Source organism: Rhamphochromis longiceps, linkage group LG9 (genome assembly GCF_057381845.1).
Source record: "Rhamphochromis longiceps isolate RC_006_pf linkage group LG9, R_longiceps_female_GT1.1, whole genome shotgun sequence".
Taxonomy (NCBI): domain Eukaryota; kingdom Metazoa; phylum Chordata; class Actinopteri; order Cichliformes; family Cichlidae; genus Rhamphochromis; species Rhamphochromis longiceps.
In genome coordinates this window covers 27652526-27672719 of record NC_140565.1, presented here as the reverse complement: position 1 = coordinate 27672719, position 20194 = coordinate 27652526, and the positions used below count along the sequence as shown (strand labels likewise).

The window sequence follows — 20194 nt, the reverse complement described above, 5'->3', positions numbered from 1 at the left end:
AGGAAACATAACACAGAGACTGTATTATGAGAGCTGTATCCAGTTGACAAGGGGATACAGCTGACAGGGGAAACAGAGCAACTATTGAACACAGACAGAAACCAGAAGACTAAAAACTCTAACATTGAACCCAAAATATTAGAAATGATAAATAATGACAAAATCGAAGTTCAGTAATCATGAAAAACTTCAGCCTCCCAAGTACCCTAACAAGTGGTCAACAAATATATCAGTCAAACTCTTCTATAAAATGCCTGAAATTTTCCTAGAGCTCTAGGAAACATTTTTGTGCATCTGACCAACTGTTCAAACATGAAAAATCCTTAGTTGGCAGGTTTATGAAACAGAAGAAAGCCTGAAATTAAGTCATGAGAAAAGTACAACTGTGATATTTTCTATAAAAAAATGACTAAAATGGTCCATCAGTTATCAGTCCCCCCCCCAAACTGGGGTCCAAATTAATTCACATGGTGATTGGGTCACCAGGAAAATTTGGATTACTGTATTTACTTTCTGTGTTTCTGTTAAAAAATCTCAGTTTTAAACAAGCAGGAAGCTTGCACTTGTCACACTGATGTACTGTGCACTGCACCATTTCTGTTAGGCAGAACTCCCCAAAGCTCCACAACGGAGGTGAAAAGTGCAAAGTTAGCAACACCCACAGAGCCACAGCAGTGACAGTAATGGCAGGCTGAAGCAGACCAGAATGATCCTTTACCGTTAACAATTTACCCTCGTTGCTACACAATCACACACCTGGTGAGTTAATGGCCCAAAGTCATTATCCCATCAATGTGCAACTTTTTAAATTAGCGAGCACAATGTGAAACATCTCTTGTGATTGATTTTAAAAGAGAAAGACACAAATCTCTGTCATTTTTAAGATATTACAAAAATACAGCATTCTTCCTTAATCCAAATCCTATCTTCCCCTGTAACAAAGCTTTCTCTCTCGCCTCACGCTGTCCTCCCACCTTTTTCTGTCTGCCCACTTGCATTCTGAGAAGATCCTTCTCCCTGCCTGCCTGTCTTCCTTCTAACTACAGTTTAACTTCATTTTCTGCTAAGAGAATCCTTATCTCAGCCTGCATTTGGAGTGATATTTCATATTTTATCCTCTCTGCCTGTTTCCCTGTACTTTCTGTTCACTCTGCAGTTGTTCTAAGCCTGACAGCAGCCTTTCCTCGCCCACTTTCTCTTTGTTCCTTCTCTATATCTTATCCCTGCCCAACCAAATAAACAAATTTACTTAATTAATTTAGTGCCAAATGCAACACAAATGAATGCTCAAACACTGATACAACTTTATTGGCCCTTTCCACATGCAAGGTGCTGCATAATTAGGAATGCAGAGACAATCCAATTACGCAGCTGAAATAGTCACTGATCAGTAGCAGAGGTTTGTTAAACTGCTGATTGATTTTTTTCACTTTAGGAAATACACAGTAGGATAAATACTACTGTGCAACCCCATTTACAACAATGTTATGAATGCATGTGGAAAAGTCATCACCAAATCAAAAATATGCTTGTATGTCTTTAATATTTCCAGTTAAACAAAATGTTAATTTTGTTTAATATTAGTTGTTGTTTTTAGCAATACCCCAAAGAAGTATTTATCCTTAAATTATATATATATATTAGGGGTGCAACGATACACAAAATTCACGGTTCGGTTCGGTTCGATACTTTGATGTCACGGTTCGATATTTTTTCGATACAAAAAAATGTTCATGCCTTTTTAATTTGTCATTTATTAAAATTATAAATATATATTTTAACTCAAAAGTACAGTTTTTAAATTTAACCCTAACCCTTGTGCGCGTTTTTTATTTTGACAGCGAATGCGCACCTGCGGACCACTTATGTGCAGCCCTGGTTATTTAGCTCGTCATATTGCAGCCACAGAAATTCTTTTGTCCATGAAACCATAAAGCTGCACTTTCTTTTTGCCTTATAGTCTCATTTGTCATAACTTCTCCGTTTTGTGGTAAGCTTTTCTTTGGCTGTCACTTCTTCACCCCGACCTGTCTTATTTGGCTCAGCAGAACTAAAATATATATACTGCTACTTTTACACACGACTCACATAAGCTCAGCGATTCTCTGCGCGATCAACCTCTCACATGTTTAAGCTTGCTGCGGGAGATTTCACTTGTCATGTTTGCATAGTAAGCTAACGATTAATAAGACGATGTCAGAGGAATTGGTGCACAAATTATCATCACTCACAGATCAGTGCTGTCATTGCAAAGTGAAAGCAAAAAAACAAGCGCAAATTCAAACGCGATTTCAATATGTCACATATTGACAGTGGCTCACCGATGCCAATGACATAATTACCCAGCTACATTTCTGAAAGAATGCAAAAGCATTGACATATATTTTTCCTACAATAGCCCGACGGGCAGGGCAGAGAGATTTTTGTAGCCCGACTGGAAAGATCGCTAGCTCCGGGACGTCGGGCTAGCGATTTTGCAAGCCCTGTATCTGATTGAGGAATCACTCATCTTTGGAAAAGAGAGTTTATTACAGAGAAATGTCTCTTTCCAAAATAAAAGCTATACTATCCGCTTCTTCTGGGCTATATTCTCAGCAGCATAAGGAGAATCACGTGCTAACAGCTGTCTAAATGACTCGGCTAAAGTTAGTAGCATGCTTGTTGTTTTTGTCTTTGCACTAGGATGATGTCGGCGTAAATGTGCAGTCATATTCGTTGTGTTCCCACTAGTGCTTTCAGGTTAATCTCGTTGAAATGACCTTAACGCCACAACACGGCAAATCTCCGTTAACGAGCTACCGCCGATCGCCCCGTGCATGGGGCTAGATGGCCAACACGTTAACGAGCTAACTGCGCTAACACACTAGTTCACACCAATGTAATTAAGCATTGCATGGCACATCCAACATACTGTTTTACTTTAGTCCATGACTCGCTTACCTTCAGGGTCATAAGTCACATGAAAACCAAAATAATTCCAAACGCCAGATCTGAATGAGGGTGGGGGAGGTCCATCTTGCAAGGAGAGCTTAACTTCTGTCTCGCTAGCTTGCCCTGCGCTCTTCCTCCTGACTATGCTGTCTGTGTTGAGCGCTCAGTGGATCTGCGCTGGACAGTGCAGCCTAGGCGGAGTAGTCGAACACAGATTCACTGAGCGCTCAACACAGACAGCATCGTCAGAAGGAAAGTTGATAAAATAAATTACAAATGTTGTATTGTTCGATACATATGCGTACCGAACCGAAAGCACTGTATCGAACGGTTCAATATCGATACGAATATCGTTGCACCCCTAATATATATATATATATATATATATATATATATATATGTGTATATATATATATATATATATATATATATATATATATAAAAAAAAAACACCCAGCACGCCCCTGCGGGCGGTTTATCCTTCAAGCTCGGGTCCTCTACCAGAGGCCTGGGAGCTTGAGGGTCCTGCGCAGTATCTTAGCTGTTCCCAGGACTGCGCTCTTCTGGACAGAGATCTCCGATGTTGTTCCTGGGATCTGCTGGAGCCACTCGCCTAGCTTGGGAGTCACCGCACCTAGTGCTCCGATTACCACGGGGACCACCGTTACCTTCACCCTCCACATCCTCTCGAGCTCTTCTCTGAGCCCTTGGTATTTCTCCAGCTTCTCGTGTTCCTTCTTCCTGATATTGCTGTCATTCGGAACCGCTACATCGATCACTACGGCCATCTTCTTCTGTTTGTCTACCACCACTATGTCCGGTTGGTTAGCCACCACCATTTTGTCCGTCTGTATCTGGAAGTCCCACAGGATCTTAGCTCGGTCATTCTCCACCACCCTTGGGGGCATCTCCCATTTTGACCTCGGGACTTCCAGGTTATACTCGGCACAGATGTTCCTGTACACTATGCCGGCCACTTGGTTATGGCGTTCCATGTATGCCTTGCCTGCTAGCATCTTGCACCCTGCTGTTATGTGCTGGATTGTCTCTGGGGCATCTTTACACAGCCTGCACCTGGGGTCTTGCCTGGTGTGATAGACCCCAGCCTCTATGGATCTTGTGCTCAGAGCTTGTTCTTGTGCTGCCATGATTAGTGCCTCTGTGCTGTCTTTCAGTCCAGCTTTGTCCAGCCACTGGTAGGATTTCTGGATATCAGCCACCTCCTCTATCTGCCGGTGGTACATACCGTGCAGGGGCCTGTCCTTCCATGATGGTTCCTCGTCTCCCTCCTCTTTCTTGGGTTTCTGCTGCCTGAGGTATTCACTGAGCACTCGGTCAGTTGGGGCCATCTTCCTAATGTATTCTTGGATGTTCGTTGTCTCATCCTGGACTGTGGTGCTGACACTCACCAGTCCCCGGCCCCCTTCCTTCCGCTTAGCGTACAGCCTCAGGGTGCTGGATTTGGGGTGAAACCCTCCATGCATGGTAAGGAGCTTTCTTGTCTTTATGTCAGTGGCTTCTATCTCCTCCTTTGGCCAGCCTATTACCCCAGCAGGGTACCTGATCACGGGCAGGGCGTACGTGTTGATGGCCCGGATCTTGTTCTTACCATTCAGCTGACTCCTCAGGACTTGCCTGACCCTCTGCAGGTACTTGGTGGTTGCAGCTTTTCTAGCGGCCTCTTCATGGTTCCCATTCGCCTGTGGGATCCCCAAGTACTTGTAACTGTCCTCTATGTCTGCAATGTTGCCTTCTGGTAGTTCAATCCCCTCAGTTCTGACTACCTTCCCTCTCTTTGTTACCATCCGACTACACTTCTCCAGTCCGAACGACATTCCAATGTCATTGCTGTATAGCCTGGTAGTGTGGATCAGTGAATCGATGTCTCGTTCACTCTTGGCATACAGCTTGATGTCATCCATGTACAGGAGGTGGCTGACAACTGCTCCGTTCTGTAGTCGGTATCCGTAGCCAGTCTTGTTAATGATCTCACTGAGGGGGTTCAGGCCTATGCAGAACAGCAGTGGGGACAGAGCATCTCCTTGGTAGATCCCGCACTTGATGGTGACTTGTGCTATGGGCTTGGAGTTGGCCTCTAGTGTTGTACGCCACATCCCCATTGAGTTCCTGATGAAGGCTCTTAGGGTCCCATTGATCTTGTACAATTCTAGGCATTCCAGTATCCAGCTGTGGGGCATTGAGTCATAGGCCTTCTTGTAATCAATCCAGGCAGTGCACAGGTTGGTCAGTCTGGTCTTGCAGTCTCGGCTGATTGTTCTGTCTACCAGTAGCTGGTGTTTTGCGCCTCTGGTATTCTTGCCAATTCCTTTCTGTGTCCCGCTCATGTATTGACCCATGTGCCTGTTATATATATATATATATATATATATATATATATATATATATATATATATATAATTACATTGATACCCAAGTTTTATACTACCTGTAAATCAGCATTTTCACTGGCTTCCAAAATCAATTGCATGTTGGGGCTGCCCCCTTAATCAACCTTAAGCTCTTTGGACACTTACAGAGGGTTATAAATTGCACTGAAAGGTTTTTCCTTCCATCACTAGAATGTGATTATTACATTAAGCAGTATTGTTGCACAAACAGTTTTAAAAGTGTCTTCATTTCAGCTGTACTAAATTTGATGCGACATAAACAAAGCACAGCAATGCCTCTTCACAGAATATAAACTTAAATTGTACCAGGTTTAATTACAAAGATGTGATCACCGACTGTTATCCAAAGTGAAGTTGTATTTAAAGGAAAAGCTGGGCATTTTTACCACTGGCTACCTATCCAGGGTGTGCCCCGCCTTTCGCCCTGTGACAGCTGGGATAGGCTCCCGCCCCCCCACGACCCTGAAAAAGGATAAGTGGAAGCGAATGGATGGCTACCATTTTATTCCTTGAAACTAGTCCTAAGTGCAGGGTAGATCTTACTGAGAAACAAAGGACAACTGTGCACTTGTGCAAGGACTTCTCAAGAACACGGCAGGCTCACCCTAAAGCAAACCATATTTTATGATCCTTCTACACACTAATTGATACCATAATTTAGACAACAGACATCTTGTAATAAACAAGACTTGAAATGCTAAAGCACTAATCAGAAAAGTGTTCACTGTGATCGCATATCAAGTGAACAGTAGGGTAGTTTTCCTGTAGACTTCTATGCAACCAGACTTGTTTCTGCAAAAAGAGGGGGCACCTCCTGCTGGCCATTAAAAAAACTGCAGGCTTAAGGCATGAGCTTCAGTTTGAAGATCTGGAAGATAGTCTGTGTACAATGTTATATACAACGTGAGTAAAGTGTTATTACATATGTGTGTATGTATCTGTGTGTGGCTCTGTCAGAACCGGGGTTAGGGAGTAGCAGTCTGTCATGACTGGTTTGGGTGAGTAGAAAAGAAGAGAGCGGAGGAAAAGACACACAAAAGACACACTCTGTAAGACAGCCAGAGTTTATTAACAACTAATGATTGAAAGCAAAGTGGTGAATAAAGACATATATGGTGAGTTAAGTTAATGTTGTTAAAGTCAGAGGTCTTGTTGGCATGTAAAATAACTTCCTGTCCCATCTCACAACTCATTCAAGACTCTGCTTCAGCTGCAACTTAAAACTTTTTTGAACCTTTAGTTTTAGTTTTTGCCACTCGTCAAAAAACATGTTGTTGTTACCATCATCCTCTCTATCAGTAAGTCAAGTTCATGCCCCACCACTTGTCAGTCATTTTGAAGACCTGTCTACTCTGAAATGGCATTCAGCCTTAGGCAGACATCTGAAAAATCTATTACAACAGGTACTGAAAAAGCAGGCTGCGAGGTACAGGCAAGCAAACTGCGAAGGAAAAGCAATGCCAATGTTCTGTGCGGCTCCCACCTGCCATGGATTAGCATCGGTTACTCTTTGAAAACGTCCTATACATACAGGTCAGTTCCAGATAAATGGGAAAATTATTTCATAAACACCCAAAAGGTAAAATATACTTTGTGATATTATTTGTTATTTCTACAGCAAATATATCAGAGTTAAACCTACCAAGCATGACGAAAGGGATCCCCAAGTACGTGGAGTTGTAGGTGGCCCCAGTCAGGTTGAGTATCCCAGCAGCAGTAAGGCCTGATAGAGTGATGGACAGCAGAGCTAGCAGTCCCAGCCAGGGTTTGGACCTCACACAGTCCCTCATGGAGCAGCAAAGGATGACAAGCACCCCACACACTCCCAGGCTGGCCAACAGGGGGCGACGTGCCAGCACTGAGGAGAACTGGAAGTCTGTCCTCAGAGAAGATGAAGTAGAAGGGTAGAAGCCCAACTTTGGGTGCAACTCTGCAAAGTGCTGCAACTCAGCACAGAAGGCCTTTTCCCACTGGCTGGCCACCCGGTCCATCAGGCCGCCTGGGGCTTGGAGGTAGTAGGTGAGCTGCAGCGCCCTGGCAGATCGGACACCTTCTCCCCTCACTCCCATTCCCTGAGCTCGCATCGCCCCCCCAGGACCCCAGCCCTGCACACCACCCATCTGGTGGCCAATGTACGCTTGCCGCCCATCTGCCAGCTGTGTGATGGGGTACCTCAGGATGGGCACGGAGCGATTGGAGTTGCGAGCTGACTGGATCTCCTCCATGGCGCGGATGATGTCATCGATGATGCAGACATTCTTGTCATCAAGAAGGCAAAGGTTGGAGAAGGAGTAGTTGAAACTGTTGAAGCCTGTTGCTGGCACAGTTACCTGCATCTGGTAGATCCGTCTGTGGAGCTGCGAGCAGAGAAAACAAAGAGAGAAAGAGCTTTATTTGCTCAGCTTAACGGTGGCTTTCCTGGATAAACTGTGGGAACAGTGAAAAGTTTCACTACGCAGCACACAAACTGAGTGTCAGCCACTCATTCACCTACTTTGTGTTCCTGTTTGTGCGACTACTAGGGAGAGAAATTTGGGGAAGTGTGTGTGTTTGTGTGTGTGTATGTGTTTATATATTACTCAACAGAGAAATAATAGTTGTCTCAGAGTACTCCTCCATTTCTATGGCGAGAGGACAACTGTGCCAGCATCCACGGTGCTGGTTACTAAGCAACAGGCCTGATGCCAGTCTCTGCCATGGTGAACACGAGAAAAGCTTTCTCCTACCTCAGATTGCTGCATTGGCTTAAGAAAGGGAGTGTGATTCTGCAGGAATGTCTCCTGAAAATTATTATAATTTTGGTTTAAAAGTTACTGTCCTGCAGCAACCTGTCCTAAGATTTATTGTAAAATAAACTTTTACTGCAAATTCTTCCACTCTGTCATCATTATTGTCGACAGCTTCATGGCAGAGACTTAAAATTCCTGCTGTAGGTGCCTCAAGCACGTACACTAACTTCAGATGCCTGCTCTTTAATAGTTGAACACTACAAGTGAACGTTAACTTCACTTCCACTTGCATGCAGTTATCTTTATCAAGAGTAAACCTACCATGCTCTATCAACACAGAGTCGATTGTTTTCTTTTGATTATTCAAGAAGGGTTTTTAGTAATCATCCTCAATATAAAATTCATGAAACAGCTACTGTGTACGTAGGTGTATGAAGTGTGTTTATGCATTATGTCTCCAAGAAAATTTCTCTGTGGGATAATAAAGTCTTATCATGGTTGTTATGCTAAAGAAACTAAAGTGACCCTGTTTTAAAAGGTGGATATTATTTCAGATTTATATTCTCTGTGGATCACTAACTAGCTGGTGGTGAGAGTTAAAGAAAAAATATTCATAAAACAAGACTATAAACAATAATTAATTCTTGTAGATGGCTGGGAATCTTTTATTGTGTTAAAAAATCCAACATCAACATATACGAAGATATTTGATGGGGATAACTTTCCAGCAACATATTTTATGGACTAGTTAGAAACTTTGCAAAACCATCTGTGATGCTACTATATATGATAGGTGTGAGACTGTGTGTTTTGTGCCAACCTATAAAGGGGGTATCTGCTTTTTGCTGTGTGAAAACTGACATATCCTGCAGCCCTCCTGTAAACTTAAAGCCCCAGTCACACAGAACTAGAGACTGGGTGTCAGAAACCAGGTAACCACTGGTCGCTAGGAGAAAGAATGAGTATCCCTAACCTGTTGCAAGTGGTTGTTGTAGGTTGGTAGCAATCCCTTTGAAATTTACTGTTAAAGACCCAATCACGAAGATTTAGAGACCAGTATTCTGAGACCACTTGATGAGTGGTTGCAGGAGGCTGCATGCTATTGTTATGTGACATTGGTACACAAAAAAGGTAAATGCTACTGCATTGAAAATCTCTTTGTGAGTGCTTTGGTTGCTAGCAGAAAGCAGCAGTCACCTAGTTTGCATGGAAGACATCGACTTTTCTGCAAACACTTGCCAATCACTCTCTAAGTAGTTGTGAAACTGTAAAAAGTGTGACCCAAACTGGAAATGGAGACCATTCAACCTCAAAATAAAAGTTGAACAAGTAAAGCCAGTGCAGCACAACTTTTTCTGCCCGTGGCCATCTCCCTGTACAACTCCTCCATCTAATACACTATAAACACTGCAATAGTTACATCCTTTTTGCACACACTCTTTTCTACTCTGTAATATTCCTGTCAATATTCTTGATATTCATTTATATTCACCTCTGTTAATCCTTGATATTTATCATTGAGTGATTGTATATATATATTAGTGCTATTTCTTAAATTTGTAAATCTGTAACATATTGGATTGTTTTAATAGTTTAGTCTATTACCCTTGGCGTATTGGAGCAACTGTAACCCACATAATTTCCTTAGGGTATGCTATCCTTAATAAAGTATGCTGATTCTGATTACTTTCTCCAAACATTACTACCACTTTATGGTAAGTTAGCAAGTGCTTGCAGTCTTCCATGGAAACTACAGGCAATTCCAGTAATCTGCTAGGGACTAAATCAATCACAAGGAGGTCACGGCGCAGAACCCTCTTTGCAACTGATTTCACTCACTGACATCCAGTAACCACTCGCCAACCAGTCACTGTTTTCCCGTAGCGACCAGAGGTTTCCAGGGGATTTCTGACCAGTCTCTAAGAAACTGGATAAACAGTAAAGAAAATGGATACATTGGTTGGGCTCTAAAACCACACTAGAGCCATGTTAGGAGAACTGTAGAGCAGAGATTTGTTCTAAATAATAACATTTGACTTAAACAGAAAATGCCTCGAGAGAAATTCTAATTTTTACTCGATAAATAGAGACTTTAACCTGCTGGTGGAAAAAGATTAAAAAAGAAAAACACAATTAACACAGCGCTGTGTATCCTCTGGGAACCGAGTCTATATCCATAATAATATACTTCCAGTAAACAGTTGTTAAGACATTTCTTGACCATGGTGTTGGCTCACATGTGTGCCCCTGCAGTGAAATGATGCTGTATATTTGCTTTGTCTTTTCAAAAACAACATGCAGTATCACATAACAGTAAAGTACGGGTTGTTTGAACACTGAACATTTTCCCACAAAGGATGAAAACCACCTCAAAAAAGAGCGAGCTGTAGTGAATCAGTTTATTTACCAACTACAGATTAAATACTTCAGTAGATGCAGTCAATGGGTGTGACTCAGAAATCTTACTCTTACTGCAAGTGGAAATCCCGTCTAGTTCTTTCTCTCGCTCTTGCTGATATCGCTCTCTCCACCGACGCATGCTTTAACTTACTACATGCAACAAGTTCAGACCCAGAGGGATGCAAAAAAAGCTTCTGGGAAAATGCAAGAACTCATATGCTGAGGGCAAGCCAAGAGCAAGCAAAGACACAGGAAAAGGAAAATTACAGAGTCTTGAACCTCACGGATGATATGCAACACTGTAAGATTACGTAACAGTGGATTTGACCCTTTTACAGCACTCTCTTTTATGCACCAACCTGTTTCTCACTCGCTGCCCGTTGGCAGCAAAAGATGCACAGCTCTGAGCTCTCTAACTGTGGCAGTCCTCTGTGGACCAACGCTGAATTCTGCATGTATGTAAAGTAGGCCACAATAACATTCTTTGATAAACACATACACAGAAAAGCATGCGTGGATGGAGCTCTCACAAACTCAATCTCCTCAGCAGAGCTCGGCGTGTCCAGCATATGAGTCAGCAAGCTCTGATAGCAGCCTAATAACTTCATGAAATCATTAAACTAATTGCTCTAGGGGTGTCAGGCTGATACTCATAACACCATTTAGGTGTACCAACATAGAGACCTCTAAGCTCCAGTTAACGTGTGATTAGGATACCCTGCTTAATAACCTCAAAAGGCTGTCAGGGTGATTTGAAATAAGACTCCAGTTAATGAATATCAGTCACGGAGAGTGAGGAGTGAGGCAGCCTACAGATACTGACCTTCACCTCTTTGTGTTTCTGAATGAGAGCTTGTTTTTAAAGCTGTAGATGCACCTCGTTTTCTGATGTATACACCATGATTTAAAGGGCACAGTAGCTAACTTGTCAAATGCTGTACTTTTCAAGTGCTGTGTGTTTTCGCTTGGCATTTCGCCACAGGTTCCTCGCGGAGTGGGTGGGTAGGCCTATATGTGCTCTCGAACTCTAAAAATGACCATTCAAAGGTTATAGGTCGGCTCACATTCCGTCCATTTCAATCTTGGCACCTACTAGTTGAAGCCTATTTCTTCAGCAGACACCTGTGTACGTGTTTATTTGCTTCGTTGTCATATTTGTGTTTTTATCATTTCTTTATTAATCGTGAAAATACTTTAAAGATACTTTTACATTTATTTTATTTTATTTTATATATCAGACTGCTTGTCAGCTGAAATTCACAATTACTAAAGAAATGAGTTGAGAGTCTGTGCCATGTGTGCACGTGCGTACCTTTAGTATGGCGTCCAGATGAACCGGATCCATCACGCTCCCCTTTCGGGTGGTGATGATCACGCGCCCATAGCGGCCCGGAGTCTGCAGGTCAGAGTAGAGCGCGTGCTTGGAGCGGTTCACTGGGAACAGACTGTCCACGAGGTTGCCCTCAATCTTGGCCAGGCTGTGCTTGGGCGCGAGCAGGCTCTCCACGTCCTCTTCCACGCGGTACCGGCTAAAGCTGGAACCCAGCAAGATGGAGAGGAGCACGGGCGCGGAGGCGAAGAAGACCGGGTGGCTCGCCACGAACCGACCCAGCGCGTGGAACGAGGTCCTCAGGCCCGCGTGCAACACCTGGCGCAGCATCCTAGCGCGCGGCCGCGGCTCGAGCCTCTCCCACCGACCGGAAAGCCCCGGAGCACTGCCGAGCATCAGGGGCTGCCGGACGCATCGGTGGGCTCCGTGGGTTTTTGTCCGGGGTAGAGGAGGTGATGCCCGGTGGTGGGAGGATTTGTCCCCCGGAGCAGGAGGTCACCAGCCGGGAGAATCCAACCCTCCTCCGGTCACAGGGGCGCCCCTTGGCCGGGGTTCTCTCATCCGCTGGAATAACGCAAAGGACAGAAGGCTGCAAAATGAGCTAGCATTTATCTGCTTTGCGTTCAGAAATTATATCGCCAGCTCTACTTTAAATTTAATAGTCAGTACCCCGCTGCGTTCCGCGCCTTCTGCAAACTGCAGGGCTCTGTGCGCAAGAGAAAAATCGCAGAGCCCAAGTGATCTCATAATTAGACTTGTTAAGCGTCTCCCCTCAAAACTGTCTAGTAGTTCTGTTCGCAGCGCGCGCTGAACACACGTTGTAGTTGCACTATACCAAAGCAAGGCTGTACATACCCAAAGAGGAGAGCGGGGGTACCGACCCGGTGATGACGGAGATCATCTAAGACGCACTCAGACCGAGATATTATCCTGCCGGCTGTCCATGCGTCCAGCTCCACCCTGCATCACCAAGTCAGCACACAGCCGGATGGGTGGTCGAGGTGGGTGGGTGTGTGGGTAGGTGAGAGTCGCAAGATGGGATAAGGTGAGGCGTTGTGCATGCAGTGGGGATGCCGGTATAGCTGCGTGTGAAATCAGCCTAATTTGGGCTTTTTTTCTCTGCGGCAGAAGGCTGTCATCCACCCTCTCCTCTCCGCGTTGCTCCGGTGGTATAGCGGAGCTTCCGTTCATCTGCCACTAATTACCGGCTTTCAAACCGGGGACCGTCTCTCTCTCTTTTTCTCTTTCTCTTTGCTTTCCCCCCTCTTTTGCACCGCCCTCACGACCCGCTCCAAGCCCCCTTTTTCGGCCCCGCCTCTCACCGTTCCGCGCCGCTACGATGCAGAGAAACGACGATGTGAGTGGAGAAGGATTTCTAGGAATTCAACATGTTACAAGTGTTTACACAGGTTCTGTGATGTCTTTATATCAGAAAAAGAAGAATTAGAGTTGCTCGGTGCATACTAATATTATGGTACTGCTGTGATTGTTCCCTCAGTTTTGGGATGTTTTCAAGCTTGAATGATTTTTTTATAAGAGAAACGTGCAGCTGTTACAACATATTTGTGTTTTTACTGCAGGGTTAAATAGAACTTCTTTTTTTTTTTGCGCAGACACAAAGTATCTCTTAGGTTTGCTGTTGTGTAGCTCGTTACCATGGAAACGGAACAATTACTGTGTTGTTTTTTTATATGCTTTCGTTCCTATGGCAATGGTGATGCCACCCATCCCCCCAAACATACACTCACACACACTCACACACACACACGGTCACACACCTGCTGACTCCCAATCTGCTTATGGCGTGGTGGAGGTGTCTGATACAGTGGCATTAAAGCCATAAGAGTGAGGGAGAAAGCATGAGAGAGAGCAAGGAGCAGAGGAGGAAATAATGAGTGCAGACAGACAGAGATCACTCTCTTCTTGTCTGTCTGTGTGTCTTTGTATTTAAAGCCCTGAAATCAAATAGTCAGGCAGGCTCTGCTCTGTCTTTGTGGGACCACTAATGGCTCCCTGTTCTCCCCAGATATCATACATCAAGGCTGTTCGGATTTAACACAGACTCAAAAGACAACACAAAAAAATGAAAAGAAACAAACAACAACAAAAATGCTCTTTACTCACCATGTTTGGATTAAATGAAAAGAAACAGTGCACCGCTTTAAACTAAAGAAAGAAAAAACGTTTGCAGCAAAAGGTTTTGTGCAGTGTGCAAAAGCCAAAGGATTGCTGTTAAACTGTCACTTTGTCTTATTGCATTTTTAAACCTAGTTTGATGTTCAAGTGAAAAAAACAACAAATTTTAGTCAGAAATGTAACATTCTGAGAACCCATAGACCGCTGCCTCTTGGAATAACAGTCAGAACAGTTTTTAAGGCCATCCAGTGTAGTGAAGATATCTGGTTCAAGATGCCAGCCATTGTCCGACTATGAGTGATTTCTTTTGCTCTCCACGTGGACCGCATACAACCTAAGCCTGCTCAAATGTGAGCGGTCAGTAACACTTACAAACTGGAAGGGCAGAAAAGTGAAAGCAGAAACATTTACATTTCATAATCTCTTATAATATGTAGATATCAATTTATGGAGATTGGAAATTTCTATGTTATTTGAGCACTAATAGAAGTCTAGGTTTGCCATCTGTTACACCTGTGATAGATAATTATCTTTTAGTGCCAGTCAGTGCAAACATGTATCTCTGTTATGCGTTAGTATCAGCCAGTATAATTAGTTTATTTAATAAAAATGATGCAATTAACCTGTGAAGCATCAATACCTCTAAATGTCTTTTGCTCGTTTTCTCCCAGTATGTCAGAGGTGGTTTGATTATCTGGTATGTTTGATTTGAGGTTATTTAACATCCAAGATGAAATGTCTGGATATCACAAATTTTTCCTGTTAGCACATATAAAGACCCAATTCGTCACACAGTAAACATCGATATGCTGGTAATGTGAGCAACTGATCGGAATCGTGAGGTCTGATGAATGGATGGAAAAGCTCATCTTTCCAAAGGCACCATCAACCCTCAGTTCAAGGAAGGGCCATCTCAGTGTTATACGCTTATGTAGTAGCTTACTAGAAGATCTTGAGCTACTAAAACCACAATTGCTTAAAGGGACAATCTTAAACATTTTAATCTAGTAAAATTAAGCCATACATTTCTTTTTTTTTTATCCTGTTACTTATTTGTGTCCAGTTCGTGGGGGCAGCAGTTAAGCGGAGATGCCCAAACTTTCTGAGGTTCTCTTACACTGAGGCATAATCTCTCCAGCATGTCCTTGGTCTTTCCCAAAATCTCGATATATCTCGCTGAATATATCGAGAACAGCACTCCTGGAGATACCCAGGAGGCATTCCAATCAGATGTTTGGTCCACTTCAGTTGGCTCCTTTGGATCCAGAGGAGCACATCCATGGAGATGCTGTGCCAATCCATCTGTCCGGTTGCTGCCAGACTCTCTCCCCCATTCTTCAACAAGACCCTGATATATTTGAACTGCTCAGCAGCAATAACTCATTCCCAACCCAGAATGGGCAAACCGCATTGTTACAACTGTGATCTGTGACCTTAGACTTGAAGGTGCTAAATATATGGCGGTATCCCTGATCAGGTAACAGTTATGACTAAACCGTTGGCCAAAGTATGTCCATATTGTCAGGTCCAAGTATTTGGATGCAGTTTTTGTCATTTTATTTTTTTGCTTCATTACATTGGATCATGATTCATGAAATGTCAATGGAAATTAAGTAGGCCATAATTAGGTTGGGGGAAACGCGTAGCAGACCCCCTAAATGTTTGGAGTGGACAATTTAAAATTTAAAATCTTAAAACAGAAGAAATGCAATACCAAGCTCCACAACACCAAAAAGAACTGGAAGGCTGCTAAGGTGGATGAAGCAATGCTGATTTCTTTTAATTGTGGAAAAAAAAAACCTTCACCACATGTAGCCAGAAGATTTCTCATTAGAAAAATGTTTGACAAGGACAAAGTACCAGCTGACTTTTTAAAGCAGTCAAATGCAACAGGTTTGTTAGAAAGAGTAAAGCTTACCTCTGTCGTTCAGGGAAAATGCCTCTACAAAGTAGGATAACTGGCCTTTTCAGCATTTTTTGACAATGGATTGGTTTAAAATATTACAAAGAGTAGCTAATGGAAGAATACGGAGCAGTCGACATTAACCATAAGATGAAAGGATGGAAGCAACAGGCCGCACATCTCCAACTTCTCCACAAGGTCACATGTTGTTTTACTGCTGTGCAGAGTGCAACATAAAAACAGATCACCATTTCTAATAAAATGATGGAAAAAAGAATTTTAGTTATACCAGACTACTTTATCACAAAAACAAGAGTTTGTTTGTTTTTCTGTGTCTTTGTTGTTGTTGGGGTTTTTTTTTTACCCACAGAATTCTATGTCCTGTAACATGAAATCTTGGTTGCCACTATCACCTAGATCTGAAAGATGAAGCTAATGCTGAGCTGCCATAAACTTCAGTTCCTGAAATTGTGTATTGAAACAGACTCCCATATTGAAATGCTAAACACCATTAAAAAAAACACCCAACCAAACAAACAAACAAACAAAAAAAAAACGTATTCACAGCCTGGTGAAAAGATTGGGGCATGGCTGCTTTGACTGACAGGTGCAAAAACAAATGGAGTTAAAGCAATGATCTGCCTGCTGTTACTGTGACATCTTCTGTGCTCACAAGCTGATAATTTAGCACAATATCCTGAAGCTTCACAATGCAAATTCCAAAAATAGTGGGTGATGTCATGAAGGCTATATTTTTAACATACAGTTTGTAGTCAGTCTTTATAGACTGCCATGTTAGAATATCCAATATTATGGTAGAAACCTCTTCTGTGGATGCTGGCCGTCTTTTGTTCAGTTCTTTGTCAAGATGATCCCACAATGCTTCAATAATGTTGAGGTGGAGGCTTTTGGGAGGCCAATCCATGACTGGTATTCCACTCTGTTTTTCTGTCCAGGCATGCCTTTACTGTATGGCATTGTGTTTGGGATTATTGTCATGAAAAAGAAGCCATTTTGAATCAGATGCTTTCCAGATGGTATCACATGGTAGATCAAAATCTGACTGTACTTTCCTGCATTAATAATTACATCAATTTTGAAGCGATCCCTAATACCACTGTATAAAGTGCAGCCCTAACCCATGGCAGAGCCTCCAATGTGTTTTACAGATAATTAAAAAATAGAAGAAAGTCTGATTCCTTGGAAGAAAAATATAGAAAGACATTAGGGGTAGCTCAAGACTTTTGCACATTACTTAAAAAATATGGTTAGCATACAATTACACATCCTGTCAATTCAACCAGGATTTCAATAGTTTTCATGCACATGTAGCTACAGGTAAAGTCTGCTGAGACAAACAGAATGCCATAATTTCTTAGAAAAAGTTCAATAAAACTGAAAAAAACAACTATGTTCATGTCCTAATCCATTATTCAATTAGGCCTCAATTAGCCTTTAATCCCCATTACCAGTCTAGCGAGAGACGAGCAGTGAAGGAATGAATAAGCGTCTCCCCGGGGAGGACGGAAGAGCAGAATAGAAAATGAAGGACTGCGGAGATATAGGGGGCTCGGGGCAGTTTCTGATAACAAAAGTAGTAATTAGTGTTGCTAAAAGATTAATAGAAATCAGAATAGCGTGTGTGAAGGATAGAAAGAGGAAGGTGGAGAGAATGAATGGAATCTTTTGAAAGTATATAGCCCCATTTTGTTGTCAGGCTATTTTCTGCACCTACAGAGTTGAAGGAGGGGGAAATCCTCCAGGGGTTAAAAAGTGCAAGCCAACACATACACCTAAAGCATGCACAAGATGGACAGATGAGGGGAATATGGCACAGGCTGACAAGAGGACAGCACCACTAAGGATTTTACATCTACAGGCTGTTATGTAGTTTGTGTCCATATTTGAAATATGCATTTCATTTTGCCTCACGTTTGCCCATCTGTGACGTCTATCCTCCATTACTAACAAAACCTATATGGACACCGGGCAGATATTCATGAAAGGGCTCCTGTCTGAGTTCGTACTTATCCAAACCCTCCCGTCCTCCTCTTCTTCCACCCCTCCCATCCCCCAGTCCATCTGTTTTGGTGGAGGCCATCCATTAATAAAGAGACTGTCTTTTCGTTTCTATTTCCCATCCTTCTGTATTATTTATTTACTTATCTATCTCCAGTTATGGTGGGAAGATATGCGTGCCAGAATGGGACGCAGCAGATCTACCCACTTCTAAAAACAAATGACTAATCATGTTCAATCTTTTAAACAGCCATAACAGCAATTAGTATAGACTCTGATTGACAGCTCTTTCAATTTACATCTACCAAATCTGCAGATTGTGGGTGTTAACAGGTGCTCGGTGGTGTTCAGATGAATTTTACATTTCAACCCAAAAGAGGCTGGAGATGGTCTGAAAGAAGTAAGTCTAATTAAAGTGTTTTAAAAAATGACTATCTGCAGTTAAAGTCATCTGAAAAATGTTGGCCCACTTTTCTTTAAAATGTTGCTTTTGTTCATCAGGATTTGATTAATTTATGCACAGCTTGACATTTAAGTTGGGTTGAAGTTTGGCTTGAGGTTTGGACTTTGGGTCATTAGAACACATTATGTTTGCTGCTGCTCTTAGGATCAAGACCCAGTCTGGACCAAGCTTTAGCTGTTGGACAGATTGCAACATTGTTCCAGAAGGGTTGTAGTTTTTTGTTGGTTGGTTTGTTTTTAGCTGCAGATTTTTTTCCTGGCAAGCCCTTCAAGAAAGCCAAACTTGTTCAGTCTTTGTTTTAATCGCAATGTTATAAACTTTAACCTATAATACGCTAATTGAGGCTTATAGAGTCTGAGATAGCTCTGGATTTTTCTGCTGTTTCTCTGAGCATTGCAGTCTGACCTTGGGGTGAATTTGCTGTCCACTCCTGGGAAGATTGGCAGTTATCTTGATTGTTTTCAACTTGTAAATAATCCTTCTCACTGTGGAATGATGGACTTCCGTTTCTCTGGAAATGAACTGATAACCCATCCCAGATGGGCATTAACAATGACTTCTTTAATATCATTTCTGATATTGTTCCTCCTTGACAGAAACCTGAAAAAACTGCCAGAATGTCTGCTTTTATAGAGGTGTTCACACTTGCTGATGATCAGTTAATCAAAGGCATCTGACTAGAAGCACTTAGATGCTACTAATCCTGTGTAAAAAAATATTTTTTTCACATGACTGAAAGTGATCAAACCTATTTTGGTGAACAATCTTCACAATGCAATTTACATGTATTGATTGAGCCCTTTGGGGGACCGTAAAAAGGGGGAACTATTGATAGGTGCCACAAATTCACTGTCCAACCAACCAAATATGCCTCTAGGAACAGACTGTATATGAAAGATGGATGTAGCTTTAGTTTGGTGGGAAGATGACCTTAAACACTACTACAAACAATAAACCGAGATCTCATGAGTTTATGCCCTATGCTGCTTATCCCACATCACATTCAGTATAATATGATGAGCTTATATAAATTATGGTCCTTAATAGAGTAAAAAAGGAGGATAAAGTAGGGTTTTCTTTAGGCCGGGTCAATTGTGCGATTGAGATTGGGTGAAAAATCATCTGCAGACTCATTCTGCAGAGTCATCCTTTGTTAGTCACAGCTAGTTTCAAAACACCACAAAGGGTCCTGTGAAAACACTCAGCTTGAGGCTTCACAACAGGACTTCACTAACCAGTGGGTGATGGCTGCGTCAGTCTCGTGGTTACTCCAGGATAACTAATCTGTTCAAAATTAAACTTCTTGATGCAGAACAAAAGTTTCTGACTCTTTACATTTTAAATAACATTTTAAATTAGAAATCTTCGTGAAAGTGATGTTTAAAATTTTAAGACACCATACTATTAACGGCGGTTTCTGCTCATCAAGCACAGCGTCTCTGTCTTCATTTAAATGTCTTCATTTTAATCATTTTCACTATCTCCAGCTCACTCTTTCAATCCATCTTTATCATATCCGCTATTTCTGTCTATCCAGTCGGAGCATCTTCTCGGTGGTCAGCAGCATCTGTAATTTCTAAATGTCATTTGGGCATTAGCTCATGAGGCCAGGCAGGATGCTGTAAATGGGGGTGATGGAAGAGGGAGGTCAAAGGGAGGTGCATGGGTGGAGAAATACAGTAGAGTCGTTTTCATGGCCTCTTAGAGACTCAAAGATTTGATTACAGTTACCGGACAGAAACAGAGAAGATTGATGCAGACGGATGCAGATAAAAGGCGTATCACATGATCACGCTGCTTCTCTTCATGATTGCAGTAGAAAAGGGCAGAACAAAATTATTGAGACAGGTGATCATAAATTTAATAAGAAACACT

General features: G+C 42.4%; 1 protein-coding gene across 1 annotated transcript in view; it reads right to left on the bottom strand.

The window, feature by feature from the left end:
• Positions 1–13021, bottom strand: part of ptchd1 (patched domain containing 1) — a 29005-nt gene extending 15984 nt beyond the window's left edge. Inside the window, exons 1-3 of the mRNA XM_085419138.1 lie at positions 12654–13021; positions 11781–12362; positions 6982–7696 (exon numbers count right to left, since the gene is read on the bottom strand). Of these exons, the coding sequence (XP_085275264.1) occupies positions 6982–7696; positions 11781–12194 (1129 nt within the window). The 5' untranslated portion in view covers positions 12195–12362; positions 12654–13021. The remainder of the gene's footprint in view (positions 1–6981; positions 7697–11780; positions 12363–12653) is intronic.
• Positions 13022–20194: the final 7173 nt, after the last annotated feature.